This window comes from Danio aesculapii, chromosome 18 (genome assembly GCF_903798145.1).
Source record: "Danio aesculapii chromosome 18, fDanAes4.1, whole genome shotgun sequence".
NCBI classification, from domain to species: Eukaryota; Metazoa; Chordata; class Actinopteri; order Cypriniformes; family Danionidae; genus Danio; species Danio aesculapii.
Window position 1 is genome coordinate 26,953,024 of NC_079452.1, and position 17,189 is coordinate 26,970,212.

At 32.6% G+C, this 17,189-nt stretch overlaps 1 protein-coding gene across 2 annotated transcripts in view; it reads left to right on the forward strand.

Moving 5' to 3' along the window:
* The window catches only part of nedd4a (NEDD4 E3 ubiquitin protein ligase a), a 126,236-nt gene that overhangs the window by 79,576 nt on the left and 29,471 nt on the right, over positions 1-17,189 (forward strand). For both annotated transcript variants that reach the window (XM_056478944.1, XM_056478943.1), the window contains 8 exons: positions 2,119-2,169; positions 3,334-3,395; positions 3,667-3,769; positions 7,745-7,908; positions 10,045-10,165; positions 12,652-12,804; positions 13,201-13,272; positions 14,949-15,068. In XM_056478944.1, the coding sequence (XP_056334919.1) occupies positions 2,119-2,169; positions 3,334-3,395; positions 3,667-3,769; positions 7,745-7,908; positions 10,045-10,165; positions 12,652-12,804; positions 13,201-13,272; positions 14,949-15,068 (846 nt within the window). The remainder of the gene's footprint in view (positions 1-2,118; positions 2,170-3,333; positions 3,396-3,666; positions 3,770-7,744; positions 7,909-10,044; positions 10,166-12,651; positions 12,805-13,200; positions 13,273-14,948; positions 15,069-17,189) is intronic.

A 17,189-nucleotide genomic window follows, 5' to 3' on the forward strand; every position in this document is an offset into this window, starting at 1 on the left:
ATGCCGGATAAGTTGGCGGTTCATTCTGCTGTGGCGACCCCTGATTAATAAAGGGACTAAGCCGAAAAGAAAATGAATGAATGATGGTGATATTTTGTATGAAGCAAAAAGGAGGGATGATGAGTTAGTGGTTAGGGTTAGAGGTAAGCCTTAATAAACCTAATTCTCGGCCATGAGTCAGGTCTAAGACAACACACAACTGATATTTCTATAAACATCCTTTTTTTTGTATTCTATAGTGTTGTCTATAGAATTTCATTGTAATAAAATTAATATTTATGCAAAAGATTTCTTAAATGATCTTAGCATCACTCCAGTTGTGTCTTTAGATTGTTTTCCAATTACATTTAGGATTAATTTCTGTTATTTATTTAGAATAATAATTGTATAATAACAATAATACTGTTATTTATAATACTCTTTATATATATATATATATATATATATATATATATATATATATATATATATATATATATATATATATATATATATATATATTATAGGTGGGAATAGATAATTTTTTAAATCTAGATTAATTTCTAAATTAATCTAAATTAAAATGGCTCATTTCAATTCTGCTGAAGGCATTCAGAATATATGTGCTACACAAATAATAAATCTTTGAGAACGGGTTTCTCAAGCCAGGTGGCGCATTAGACCAGGGGCTCATCTCCTGTTTCCAAAATTCATCACAAACTGCTTGAGAAACTGCTCTACTATGATAATTAATGATGAAAATAAATGATGTTCAATAAGATGTTCTTGGGTTTATTAACTGTTTATTCAGTTAAACATGAATGTTGACCTGTAGGCCTACATAAGCTCCAAACAGCCATTTCATACTTGCTTTTGACGTACGTACATACAGAAAATGCTGCTTCACAATGCCAAGTTCACAGAGCCCTGACGGTGTGTCAAACATTGAGTATGTTTACATGGGCAACAATACTTTAATATGAATTTAATATGATTAAAACAATACTCTGATTAAGAGTCTACCATGTAAATAGAGAATTTTGATTACCTTAATGCGACTAAAGTCATAACTGAAGTAAACAGAAATGGAATTAAGACATGTGGAGTATCCAGATATTAGTGGCATTACTGAAGTAAACACTGCAATCAAACTATTACTGTCATGTAGGACTTTTCAACATATTTTCAGACAAGATCCAAGACACAGGCGGCAATCAGTAAAGGACCGCACACACACACACACACACACACACACACACACACACACAACACGCACAAACACGCTCGCACACACACACCGCGAAATGTGGAAGTTTATTTTCTTTATATTTGTCGAACGTTATTGCATTCAATAAAACTCTCACCAGTCCTTGCTCCTTATTTGCGTCTAATACCCCAGTTTGTCAAGGGGGCATGAATGAAATGTTCATGAGTTAAAGTGAAACTGCCGAACTGCAGTTAAAGTCAGGCATCCTGCTGATTTGATTCAGAAGGGCACTTGTTTGTCAGACGGCTCACCGGTCAGGTATACATCCGCGCTAAAATATCAAGGTGAAACTCATCATAGCTTGCATAGAATAGACCCAGCTCCCAACCCCACTTTGAGAATAGATTAACGGCTATATTTTGTTTATTGCACGATAAGAGTCTCTCATTAACGCAGCACATTAATGTTGATAACTGCCCAGCTCTAATATAAATTATTATTATTATTTTTTGGAGGTTGAGCTGTGCCCCAGTAGAGTCTTGCAACACCCCTGGATACTACTGTGGATTCGCACATCAATATAGCATAAGTTTTGTAACACTGTATAACACTAATGAATATTTTACAGTACTGTGACGGTTGGGTTTAGGGTTGAGGTAGGGGTAGTCATTAATAAAATACAACTTATTGGGTAATCTAATAAATAGCATAAATATCTCTCGTTAAATTCCATCCGCAACCGTATGTGATAAAGCAACACCAAGTCAGGTTTAGACAGATACATCAAGACAGAAACAGACACATCAGGATGCTGTCAGTCTTATCAGACAATCTCAGTTAAACACACACCCGCTGTTCATTTAGAATGTGCTGACAGATTATCTGATAGTTATTATTTGTTGTATTTATTTATTTATTTTTATTCTCCACAGACAAGGGATGACTTCCTCGGACAAGTGGATGTTCCTCTGCACCAGATCCCTGTGAGTGTTTTCAGTGTGTGTTTTGAATCTCCGCAATAAAGGTTAAATTTAGGGGGTATTTTTAAGAAGGTGTTGCTCATAAGTCTTTATATATGTTTATATTATATTTATATAATATTTTTTATTAACGGTATTATTGTTATTAATTAATTCGGATTTTATTTATGTACTTTGTTTTATTTTATTTATTTGTATTTTATTGTATTGTACGTTTTGTTGTATTTGTTTATTTCTTTATTTATATTTCTTTTATTTTTATTATTTGTATTAAATAAAAATGTATTTATTTAGTTTACTTAGTTTATTTTAAATATTATTTTATTTAATTTCATCCTATTCTAGGTTTAAATTAGGTCACTACATGTGTGTTTTGGCTGAGTGGTCATAAACCTTAACACATACAGATATCAGCTGCACTACAGGTTTCGCGGTAGACTATTATCAGCACTGCTTATCTGAAATGAATGTTTAATGTGAAAGCTGAGTTGAAATACACAAACAATTACAACTCTATCTGTAGTTTCTGATGCTGAAGAAATTAAAAAATATAAATGTATATCTAATTTTATTTGATTCCATTTTATTTTATTTTATTTTATTTTATTTTATTATTTGTTTTTTATTTGACTTTTTTGTCTTATATTATTGTTTTATTTAATAATTTATTTTATTTTATTTTATTTTATTATTGTTTTATTTTATTTATTTATTTTTGTCTTTTATTATGTTATATTTATTTATTTATTTATTTATTTATTTATTTTTTGTCCTTGAATTAATTTTTTATTTAAATTATTTTTATTGTATTTTATTTATTTTGCATTTTATTTTATTTTTTGTATTTTATTTTATTTTTTATTTAATGCTATTTCATATAAAAAATGTTATTATAATTTTTTAGCTTATTTTTTTGTCTTTTATTTTATTTTTGTATTTAATTTTATTTTGTATTTAATTTTTTTTTTAATTTTACTATCATTTCATTTTGTTTATTTTTATTTTTTCTTTATTTTATTTTATTTTATTTTACGTTTTGTCTTTTATTTAATTTTTTATTTATTTCAATTTTATATTTTATTTTATTTTATTTTATTTTATTTTATTTTATTTTATTCTGTGCCAAATATATTGACAGCATTTTCCTTTCTTTTTTTTAACCCACAGACAGAACATCCAAACAATGAAAGGCCGTACACTTTCAAAGACTTCTTATTGCACCCGAGAAGGTTAGCAGAAGCTTTCACTGCAGTTTTTACCGGTTGCTTACCTGCATGCTTCATTCCCCAAACATGATGGTTTTTAATGTTGACTGACTTCATTTGTGATGAGCCTTTTGACCTGCAATTTTTTTTTTCTGTGTAATGTTGTCATTTGAAACATGTACATGTCAACACTGTCGATACACTTCGGTGGAGTTTTATGTTTAAAACAGTGTGTTTTTCTGGTAGTTTGCTGCAGGTGTTTTGTTGATGTATCTTCTCATGTGTTTTGATACAGTCACAAGTCGAGGGTGAAAGGTCATCTGCGGCTAAAGATGACATATCTGCCTAAAAACAGTGATGCGGAGGACGACCCCGCTGAACAGGGCGAGAATCTGGATGTAAGATTCATGCAAACACCAACAATCATGCATTATTTAATTTTTAAAACATTTTAAAAAGTTTTTTTAAGAATAAAATGTATCAAATTAGAATAAAATGCAAAAAATACCTTTAAAAAGCAATACTGATATTTAAAAGTACCTTAAAATACATTAAATACCTTTAAAAAGCAATACTGACATTTAAAAGTACCTTAAAATACATTAAATACATTAAAAAAGCAATACTGACATTTAAAAGTACCTTAAAATACCTAAACATACCTTAAAAAAGCAATACTGACATTTAAAAGTACCTTAAAATACTTAAAATGTATTAAATAAAGCAATACTGACATTTAAAAGTACCTTAAAAATACATAAAATACATTAAAAAAAGCAAAACTGACATTTAAAAGTACCTTAAAAATACATAAAATACATTAAAAAAAGCAAAACTGACATTTAAAAGTACCTTAAAAATACATAAAATACATTAAAAAAAGCAAAACTGACATTTAAAAGTACCTTAAAAATACATAAAATACATTAAAAAAAGCAAAACTGACATTTAAAAGTACCTTAAAAATACATAAAATATATTAAATAAAGCAATACTGAAATTTAAAAGTACCTTAAAAATACATAAAATATATTAAATAAAGCAATACTGACATTTAAAAGTACCTTAAAATACCTAAACATACCTTAAATAAGCAATACTGACATTTAAAAGTACCTTAAATATACTTTAAATATATTAAATAAGCAATACTGACATTTAAAAGTACCTTAAAATACATAAAATATATTTAAAAAGCAAAACTGACATTTAAAAGTACCTTAAAAATACATAAAATGCAATTTAAAAAAGCAATACTGACGTTTAAAAGTACCTTAAACATACCTAAAATACATTTAAAAAGCAATTCTGACTTTTAAAAGTACATTAAAATACCTAAACATACCTTAAAAAAGCAATACTGACATTTAAAAGTACCTTAAAGTAACAAAAACAGACCTTTAAAAAGCAATACTGACATTTAAAAGTACCTTAAACATACCTAAAATACATTAAAAAAGCCATACTGACATTTAAAAGTAGCTTAAACATACCTAAAATACATTAAAAAAGCAATACTGACATTTAAAAGTACCTTAAACATACCTAAAATACATTAAAAAAGCCATACTGACATTTAAAAGTAGCTTAAACATACCGAAAATACATTTAAAAATCAATACTGACATTTAAAAGTACCTTAAATACTTAAAGACACCTTAAAAAAGCATACTGACATTTAAAAGTACCTTAAAATATCTAAAATACATTTAAAAAGCAATACTGACATTTAAAAGTACCCAAAATACTTAAATATACCTTTAAAAAGCAAAACTGACTTTTAAAAGAACCTTAAAATACTTAAAATACATTTAAAAAGCAATACTGACATTTAAAAGTACCCAGTATACTTAAATATACCTTTTAAAAAGCAATACTGACATTTAAAAGTACCAAAAATACTTAAATATACCTTTAAAAAGGCAATACTGACATTTAAAAGAACCTTAACATTTTTAAAATACATTTAAAATCAATACTGACATTTAAAAGTACTTTAAAATACCTAAATACATTTAAAAAGCAATACTGACATTTAAAAGAACCTTAAAATACTTAAAATACATTTAAAAAGCAATACTGACATTTAAAAGAACCTTAAAATACCTAAAGATGCCTTAAAAAGCAATACTGACTTTTAAATATATTAGTTTTATGTCACATTTGCTTCATAAGTCATGATAAAAATATTTGCCACATGGTTTTATTCAAATTGTCTCAGATTTTCTTTACCCTAACCCTAAGAAAAAAAGGCAATGTTATGATTTTACCTTTGAAATGTTAGTGTGGCTAAGTATGTTATTCATTTTTGGGTTCATTTTAGTAACATTTTGTCATTTCTAAATAGTTTTATGCATTTTATTTTTCATTCGTCTGCATATTAAAGCCCTAGCAAGCGCTTTAGACATCCAATGATTTGTACACATCTAAATACCATTAAAATACATTTGTTTTCCAACACTTTCGAAGTACATTCTGCACTCACACTTGACCCTTTGCATGGGCCTTTTGTGAACTGCGTAGCATGTCATTTGCAAACCAAGGAAACAAAGCCTTCAGCAATCTAATGCCATTTGTTTGTGCATAAACAGATGGCTTCTATTTATGTACAAGAACTTTAATATAGAACCTGCAGAGTCACTGTGTACTTTTCCAGCCCGCTCTCTTATTGTACCAGGGCTGTGTTGATGCTGGTGTTGGGTGTGTTCACAACGGAAGAGCAATACAGACGTCCAGAAATCACTCAGAAGTGCTGCTGACAGTCAAATAAATGTAACTTACAGGTGCCATAGAATGAAAATCTGGATATGCCTTGAAATAGCTCAATAATAAACTTAATAATTAATGTTTCATTAACATTTTCTATTGGGCATCACGGTGGCGCAGTGAGTAGCACGATTGTCTTACAGCAAGAAGGTCGCTGGTTCGAGCCCCAGCTGGCTCAGTTGGTGTTGGTGTGTGTGGAGTTTGCATGTTCTCCCTGTGTTGGCGTGGGTTTCCTCCGGGTGCTCTGGTTTCCCCCACAAGTCCAAACACATGCGCTATAGGGGAATTGAATAAGCTAAATTGCCCGTAGTGTATGTGTGTGAATGTAAGAGTGTATGGGTGTTTCCCAGTCTTGGGTTGTGGCTGGAAGGGCATCTGCTGTGTAAAATATATGCTGGATAAGTTGGCGGTTTATTCCGCTGTGGCGATCCTTGATTAATAAAAGGACTAAACCGAAAAGAAAACGAATGAATCAATGAAAGTTCTATTGGATTGGGGTCAGGTGATTGGCTGGGCCATTCTACAGCTTGATTTTCTTTCTCTGAAAGCATTTGAGAGTCTCCTTGGCTGTGTTTTGGATCATTGTCTTGTTGAAATGTCCACCCTGGTTTCATTTTCATCTTCCTGCTAATGCAGATGTTGTACTGAAGCAGCTGATTTACACTGAGGAAGGGCAGAGGGTTGCTGAAGAACTAATGAAAAAGCAATACTGACATTTAAAAGTACATTAAAATACCTAAACATACCTTAAAAAAGCAATACTGACATTTAAAATCACCTAAAATACTTAAACATACCTTAAAAAGCAATACTGACATTTAAAATCACCTAAAATACTTAAACATACCTTAAAAAAGCAATACTGACATTTAAAATCACCTAAAATACTTAAACATACCTTAAAAAGGCAATACTGACATTTAAAATCACCTAAAATACTTAAACATACCTTAAAAAGGCAATACTGACATTTAAAATCACCTAAAACACTTAAACATACCTTAAAAAAGCAATACTGACATTTAAAATCACCTAAAATACTTAAACATACCTTAAATAAGCAATACTGACATTTAAAATCACCTAAAACACTTAAACACACCTTAAAAAAGCACTACTGACGATTTTATTCAAATTGTCTCAGATTTTCTTTACCCTAACCCTAAGAAAAAAGGCAATGTTATGATTTTACCTTTGAAATGTTAGTGTGGCTTTTAAGTATGTTATTCATTTTTGGGTTCATTTTAGTAACATTTTGTCATTTCTAAATAATTGTATACATTTTATTTTCAGCTGCTGTCTGGGCTTTCACTGCTGAACTACACCTCCCTTTCTTCATGTGTTTGATACTTTTTCCATGTGTAATTTTATTTTATGACGCATAACTTCATTTGTAAACTAATTAGATTTGTTTTCTTTGCATATATGCATTTCTTTGGTTGTTACCAAAGTTCTGGGAAAATATCAAGTCAGCGGCACCTTTAGAAATATGTTTTCTGAGAAAAATGGTGACTTGTTCAATCCTTTTTTCCTCCACTGTAACACAGATTTTTTTGATAGTAATTGCATGTATGAAAAGTAATATTCTGCTTGTTTCTGTGTCGTAGCCGGGTTGGGAGTTTTTGGAGCCTTATGAATTATGCAGTCCTCATCATCCGCATCAGCTACCTGTGCTGCCCCCTGACTGGGAGGAGAGGCAGGACAACCTGGGACGAACTTACTACGTCAACCACGAGAGCAGGACCACACAGTGGCACAGACCCACCATCCAGTAATTATCACCAGCTTTAACCAAACACGCAGCATGAGCTTGTGTACACAAGCCCAGTGTTTAAATAACATGCACAAGACTAGTACACTATGCAAATATTTATATTCATGCTTCATGTTTATTCTTTGGGTGTATGGTTTTATTCAAAATGACTTCTGGCTATGACCTTAGTGTTGTTTTGTTTTTGGCCATCTTGATTATCATATTTTATTTAGATTTAGATTTTTATTTAGATAAAAATTTATGGTGGCTCAGGGGTTAGTACTGTGGCCTCACAGCAAGAAGGTCTCTGCTTCGAGTCATGTCTGGGTCAATTGACATTTCTGTTTGGAGTTTGCATGTTCTTCCCGTGTTGGTGCTCCGGTTTCCCCCACAGTCCACACACATGCACTATAGGGGAAATGGGTAAGCTAAATTGTCCTTGGTGTATGTGTGTAAGTGAGATAGTATGGGTGTTTTCCAGTTATGGGTTGCAGCTGGAAGGGCATCCGCTGTGTAAAACACATATGCTGGATAAGTTGGTGGTTCATTCCGTTGTGGCGACCGCTGTTTAATAAAGGGGCTAAGCCGAAAATTAATGATTGAATGAAATTGGCTGTAGTGTATGAGTGTGTGTGAATTTGAGTGTGTATGGGTGTTTCCCAGTACTGGGTTGCAACTGGAAGGGAATCAGCTGCTTAAAACATATGCTGGAATAGTTGGCGGGTCATTCCGCTGTAGCAACCTCTGAAATAGAGACTAAGCCGAGAGGAAATGAATGAATGAATGAATAATAATTAGTTTTTTTTTATTTAACATTAGTTTTCTTCATTTTCCTTCTACTCTACATATATAATACAACACCATCTAAAATGTGTTTTTACTTTTAGTTTTATTTTCTTATTTTCTTATTCATTTTATTATTAATAATTTAGATTATCTATTTAAGTTGTTTTGTTTTACCTTTTTAAAAATAGTTTATTTATTGTTTGTTTATTTTATAGTTTTTATGTATTTTAATACAATTAATTTTTTTCATGTTTTTCTATTTTAAAAAACATTTTAAGATATTTTTATTTTTGATTTTATATTAACTGTGAATGTTGCAGTTTAGCAAACTAGAAGCCATGTCACATTGTTTTTTATTTTTATTATTATTTTCATCATCATCATCATCATTGTAATAATAATAACCATTTTTTTATAATAATTTATTCATATATTTTTTTTTTATCTATTTATTTATTTATTTATTTTTATTTTTAATCATTATTATTAGTATTATTATTTTTATTATTATTATTATTATTATTTTATTTTATTTTAAAAAATTTTATTATTATTGTTGTTGTTGTTGTTGCTATTATTATTTTTATTATTATTATTATTTTATTTTATTTTTTATTTTTTATTATTGTTGTTGTTGTTGTTATTATTATTTTTATTATTATTTTATTTTATTTTTTATTTTTTTATTATTATTGTTGTTGTTGTTGTTATTATTTTTATTATTATTATTATTATTATTTTATTTTTTATTTTTTTATTGTTGTTGTTGTTATTGTTATTGTTATTGTTATTATTATTATTATTTTATTTTTTATTTTCTATTTTTTTTTTTTTTTTTTTTTTTTTTTTATTCTTTATTTTTAAATTATTATTTATTATTATTATTATTATTATTATTATTACTTTTACTATTATTTCAATCAATACAGATTTTTATTATATTTTTTATTCTATTCATCTAATCATTTGTTTATTTTTAATAACATTCTATTAAGTTTTGTCTTATTTCATATTATATAACATATAATATAACATATTATAATATGTTTTATTTTTTTCACTCTCTGATCATTTTTATATAAGTTTTATAAGTTTTTTTTCTGAGTTTTCATAATATGACACAAATAAATTATTTTTACTTTTAAATACACAAATTAAATCTTCAAATAGTAATTTGGAATGAATAAATAATTAATGGGTAGGTCATTACTCCAAACAAAACTATTAGTCTTAGTAACTTTGCTATTACTCTATATACTCTCCTTCTCTCGGGTGGTCAGCGGCGCCCTCACCTGATTCATTTCAGCCTTTCTGGGTCATTCCGAGTGCTGAAGTGTGTGTATGTGTGTGTTTTGTCCTGATTTACAGGGACAGTCAAAGAGACAATGAACAGAGACAGGAAACACACAGTGAGTCCCAGCGGGCCTTTCTCACACGCAGACAAATATCTGAACATGAGGAAAACCACGAGCGCAGAGAGTCACCTGAGGTACACACACACACACACAAATATGCTATCCCAAAGGGATCTCTCTATAGCTTTAATGATGTTTCTACCGTTCATACTCTATATTCTGCCCTCCCAACTAGGGCTGCACGATTCTGTCAAAAATGTGTATCACGAATATTTTTTTGCTTAAAAGATTTTCTCACGATTCTGTAAATGTTAAATAAAGGTTAACATGATTAGCCTATTATTATTGTTCATTCTCAAACATATGGTAAAACAACAATAATAATATTAAGCCTGTGTGTAGCTCTACTGTTGCTTAATATGCTCAATTTTGTATAGTCATTATGGTGGACTTGAACAGACGCTCAGCATGTCCTGTTTGTTAATTGACAGTAAAATGATGACATCACAATATAACTATTCATTATTATAAAGTTGATTTATTATGTATAAGACATGTGCTTGTCATCTGTCATTGACAACACTATTAGACCATTTGTTTCACTGGTAAAATCAGACATGTGTTATTATCAGATACCTTATTGCATTATATTCAACTTTATATACAGGCTAGGGTTGTTATACTGACACAGTAAACATTTATTTTCATGCACAACACTTTGTGTTCGCTATGAAAGAAAAAACATATCAAATGATTGTCGTAATCATAACTGTAAAATGCCATCTGACCATTTAAATGGTGTGCAGACAGTTTTCACTATCACTTCCTTGTGCGGCTCATGGCCGCCGTCACTGTGAGAAAACACACACACATGCAAATCAAACCACCGGCACGGCCCTCAAACGATCGCTCTGTACAACAAACTTAACGTTGTCTACAACTTCATTACCTGTTATTCACAGCCTATGCAGCTTCTATTCACTAAAGTAGGCGCCATAGACGGGCATGCGCGTTCTCTGCAATGTTGCCAGATTGGGCGGTTTTGAATTTACTTTTGCGGGTAAAAAATGACATAGGCGGGTAGTGTAAAATTGGGCGGTTTTGTAACGGCGCACCCGCCAGCCCCGGTCTTCACTTTTAAACCTGTTATGATCCCCCAAAACGAGGTGTCATAGCCCCCATTCTCCACATTCAAACGCTTACAACAGTTGTGGTCTCCCAACGAGACTACAGATTGTTGGGCGGTGCCTTTTAGTTTTCAGCGGGTTTTAGGCTGGAAACAGTCAGCTACATCTGGCAACACTGGTTCTCGGAAGTAAACAAAACAGCTGGCGGTCAGCTCCTGTGTGATTTTCGCGGCCACGAATGCATCATGACATGAAGACAGAAATGACGTTTCTGGGTGAATTCTACCTTATAAATACAGTGTGTGACACTTTTAACACCATTTGAAGGTGTCAATGGTGCTGTGAAGACTTGTGCGACTGCCTTGCTTCTCTCCCCTGCTGAAAAATCCAGCTTAAACCAGTCTAGGCTCGTTGGCTGGTTTTAGCTGGTTGACCAGCCTGGTTTTAGAGTTTTTTTTTTGGCCATTTCCAGGCTGGTTTCCAGCCATTTCCAGCCTGGTCTTAGCTGGTCAGGCTGGAAAATGACCAGCTAAAACCAGCTTGACCAGCCTGGTTTAAGCTGGACATAGCTGGTTTAGGCTGGGCTGGTCAAGCTAGTTTTATCTGGTCATCACCCAGCCTGACCAGCTAAGACCAGGCTGGAAATGGCTGGAAGCCTGGGCTGGTTTAAGCTGTTTTTTTCAGTAGGGTCCTGACCTTGAAAATATAATTGGCTGAATCGTAGAAAAGCTGAATTAAGATCGTGTGTAGGGTCGAATCGAGATCATGATCTTTTTTTCGATTAATCGTGCAGCCCTACTCCCAACACACCACCCTCAAAGGAGGCAATCTGCATTTCTACATTTTGAAATGATCTCATTCTGTGTGGTTTATAAGCATGTTTATGTTTAAGCATGTTTAACCGTGTCATGCAGATTTTATTTTAGGTCTCCATGGTGACAGAAGTCCCCATGAGTCTGTGTGCGTTCAGGTTTAGGTTCCCACTGAGATTTGAATGAATGTACACATACACATGTGCATACACGCACATACATGCACACATACACATGCAGACACTCTCTCTCACAGACACACACATACAAACACTCACACACATGATATTGGTAGTTTATGAGGTCTCTCCATAGGCGTAATGTATTTTATGCAGTACAAAACACTTATTATATGACTTTACCGCACCCCTACCCCTAAACTCAACCCTCACAGAACACCTGTGGCACTTTAAATGTGCAAAAAAACCTGTTAAGTATGATTTTAAGTGTTTTGAATTACGAGGACACAAGACATGTCCTCATAAACCACTGTAATGAAGAACAACTAGATCATACCATGTCATTATACACATTTTTGTCCTTGTAAACCACCAAAACCAGCACACACACATACACGTACGTGCTAACATGCACACAAATGCTCTCACACACTCACAGTCACACACTGCTTGGAGAACTGACACTTTTTGACATCTGTGTCTGTGTGTGTGTGTGTTTTAGAGCTGGGAGATCATAACAGCTGATGAGTCGACGCTGTATAGCAGCCTCGGCGAGCGATCGCCGCCACCACCACACTCCCCAATGGAGATCAGCAGTTTCTGTGAGGAGTTCAGCAGACTGCAGGCCCCAAACGACAGACGCACATCCCTCACAGTCAGTCAAACACACACACACACACACACACGCACACACACACACACACACACACACACACACACACATACAAACCAGCCAAACATACAGTTTACAGACAAAAAAGTTATATGCATCGAGTCATTCAGTTTCAGATATCTGCTGATATTTGATATTATTTTAGCAAGAAGTCCTTCAAAAAATGAATCTTGTTGCGGCAAATCATCATATCAGTGTGATTTCTGAAGGATCTTGTGACTCTGAAGCGTAATGATACTGACAATTTCGCTATGCATCACAGGAATAAATTACATGTTAAACAAATATAAATATTCAAATATCTTCAAATAAAATAAAAAAAATGACTGACCTTCAAACTTTTTAATAGTGGCGCTCTAAACCTTGTGTTTTCTTCAGCCACAGGGTCATGGCAGCCGCAGAGGAAGTGGACAGACCCTCACGTTGGAGGAACATCCTGTTCACCCGGTGGTAAGAGCACTAAAACACTCACTTTTTGCACTTTCTTCAGCATAACCTTTTCTCCCTCCTCAAAACAACCTTTCCTTACTTCTGGTCATATGGAATGCCTTTAGGGCGGACCTATTAGTCTTTTAGGGTGGAGCTATCAGTTATTAGGGGCGAGGCTTTCAGTCCTTTAACTATCAGTCATTTAGGGCGGGGCTATCAGTCATTTAGGGCGGGGCTATGAGTCAATTAGGGTGGAGCTATCAGTCTTTTGGGGCGGGATTATCAGTCCTTTGGGGTGGAGCTAACAGTCTTCTGGGGCGGGGCTATCAGCCATCTGGGGTGGAGCTATCAGTCTTTTGGGGCGGGGTTATCAGTCCTTTGGGGTGGAGCTGTCAGTCCTTTAGGACAGAGATATCAGTCATTTGGGGCGGGGCTATCAATCATTTGGGGTCGGGCTGTCAGTCCTTTAGGGTGGGGCTATCAGTCATTTTGGGTCGGGCTATCAGTCCTTTAGGGCGGGGCTATCAGTGATTTAGGGTCGGACTATCAGCCATTTTGGGTGGAGAAATCAGTTCTTTAGGGTGGGGCTATCAGTAATTTGGGGCAGGGTTATCAGTCCTTTAGGGCGGGGCTATCAGTCATTTAGGGCAGAGCTATCAATTCTTTAGGACGTGACTATCAAGAATTTGGGGCGGGGCTATCAGTCCTTTAGGGCAGGGCTATCAGTTCTTTAGGGCGTGACTATCAGTCTTTTGGGGTGTGACTATCATTCCTTTTAGGTGGGACTGTTAGTTCTTTACAGCATGATTATCAGTCCTTTGGGATGGGGTTATCAGTCATTTAGGGCGGAGATATCAGTATTTTAGGGTGAGACTTCAGTCATTTGGGGCGGAGATATCAGTACTTTAGGGTGTGGCTATCAGTCATTTGAGGTAGGGCTATTAGTCATTTAGGGCAGAGCTATCAGTCCTTAAGGACGTAATTGTCAGTCATTAGAGTGGACTATCAGTCCTTTAGGGCAGGATCATCAGTCCTTTAGGGCGTGGCTATCAGTCATTTGGGGCGGGTCTATCAGTCATTTGGGGCGGGTCTATCAGTCATTTGGGACGGAGATATCAGTCCTTTAGTGTGTGACTATCAGTTCTTTTGGGCGGGGCTATCAGGGTGTGTCTCATTTCTGCTCTGCCTTCATCCATTCGCCAGTCTTCCTCCATTTTGTTTTCAACACCCATCTTCCAACAGTCTAATCCAAAGGACCAAATCATGCACAAATCTACATTTTTTTTTCCTAATTTTTATAAATTCAGTTCAGTTTTAGGTAGAAAAAAGCACAATCTTAACTTCCGTTTCATGGCGACTTTAAAACAAAAATACATTCGTCGGAGCCCAGACCAAGTGTTTGGCGCTTGCTCCAGTTTCAGCAGAATGTAGAGTGTTTTGCTCAGTCTCACAGCACATGATGTGTAATCTTAGCTGCCCCAGATTTCCCAGCATGCCCTGAACCTCGCAATACATCACCTCAGCTGCAGCTCGCTCACATCTGCTCCCAGAGGACAGAGAGCGTTTTAGCGGCTATTTATGAACCAAACGGACAATCTGTAATGGATTGTTTCCGTTTTTTTTGCTCTCCTCATTTCACCCTGACATATGCTTTAATTTTGTTACTCACTTTATCATTTTTCTGCTCTTCCCTGCAGTTATTGCCCACCTCTGCCGGCCTGCCTCCGGGATGGGAGGAAAAGCAGGACAGCAAAGGAAGAATTTATTTTGTCAATCATAACAGCAGAACCACAACCTGGACACGGCCACTCATTCAGGTACAACTGCTAAACAGTTCTGTCTCTGCTGAAGAGAAAATAAATAAAAAATAATAACAATAAGTGACATTAAATAATCAATTATTATGATTAAAAGAAATATTTACATTTGTATTTTGAATTTGGTTTGATTCGATCTGTAGGTCTGCACAATTTGTCCCATGCAAAATGTGTTAATTGTGTATGTTCATTTAAAAATCATGCGGTGTTGACCAAATAATAATTACAACAACAACAACAACAATAATAATAATTACAATAATAATAATAATAACAATAGTAATAATAATAATTACAAAAATAATAATAATAATAATTACAACAACAATAATAATAATAATAATAATAATTACAATAATAATAATAATAATAACAATAGTAATAACAGCAATAACAACAATAATAATAATAATAATTACAATAATAATAATAATAATAACAACAATAGTATTAATAATAATAATAATAATAACAATCGTAACAACAATAGTAATAATAACAATAGTAATAATAGTAATAATAATAATAATAATAATAATAATAACAATAATAATAACAATAACAATAATAAAAATAACTATAGTAATAATAATAATAACAATAATAAAAATAACTATAGTAATAATAATAATAATAATAATAACAACAATAGTAATAACAATAGTAATGATGAGGATAATATTAACAACAACAACAATAATAATAACAATAATAATAATAATAAGAACAACAACAATAATAATAACAATAATAATAACAATAATAATAATAATAATAATAATAATAACAATAATAATAATAACAATAATAATAATAATAATAACAACAATAATAATAATAATAATAATAATAATAACAATAATAATAACAATAATAATAATAATAATAATAATAATAATAATAATAATAACAATAGTAATAACAATAGTAATGATGATGATAATAATAACAACAACAATAATAATAATAACAATAATAATAATAATAATAATAATAATAATAATAATAATAATAACAATAATAATAATAATAATAATAACAATAACCATAGTAAATAGTTTTATTAATCCTTTTTATGAAGTGAAGTGTTTGCCGCACTTATTTGTACGGCTGCACATAAGTTTTCCAATAATTGCAGGATTATATATGACATATAAAAACAGCTAATAGTAATAGTAGTAAATACTATTAACTTTATTACCAATTATAAATGATTTAGTGTTCGAATGGTAAACTCTAAAGCTTTTTATTTTGCTCATTATTTTTAAAATGATTAAGTTTTTATTATTAACTGATAAGATCTGAGACCCACTTTTAGGTTGACAACAGTCGTATTCTAAGCTTTTATTTTAATTCCAAGTATAATAAGATGGTTGACACATGCTGGAAACCCAATATCAGGATATGCTCTGCATTTAGATTTTAATTTAACCCTTGTGTGCTGTTGGGTTGTTTTCATCCACTCTGAGCTGATTTTGAGCCTTAAATTTGGCCGCAGCTTTCTCTCTGATTCAGCAAATGTAATGATTTTTGCTGATAAATCTTATTTTGACACATATTTCGGGAAAATTATTTGAACAGGGCAAATTGACTACCCTTTCATTATGTTGGGGACTGTTTTGGCCCCATTGACTTTCATTATAATCACATTTTTTGATTGCAAAGCGACGAAAGCATATAATCATGCATTCTTGAGTGTTGCTGGTATTTTGTCATTTTAACTGTCATTCATCATTTGCAGTGCAAAAAAAAGCTTAGTTTCTAGCTTTTATATGGAGTATAGTGTGTGTCTGTGTGTGAGAGACCTTTGCACACTTATTTTGATATGTCTGACAAAATAAGCAGCTCAGCTCTCAGAACGTAGTAAACATAGTAAGTGTATTTCTGCACACACACTATAATTTGATGTTTTACTCCATAGAACTCCATATAAAAGCCAGTACCTGTTTGGCCTGGCCTATCTAAAGGGTTATTGCTGCCAACTGATGATCAGCAGTAAAAAAAAAACACGCGATGTACCCAGTGGTGTAGTCCTTGCTATACGCACGTATACTCAATATGCTTACTTTTTTCCACGAGCTGTTTGGGTATTACCACTTCTGAGGATCAATAATTGTGTAT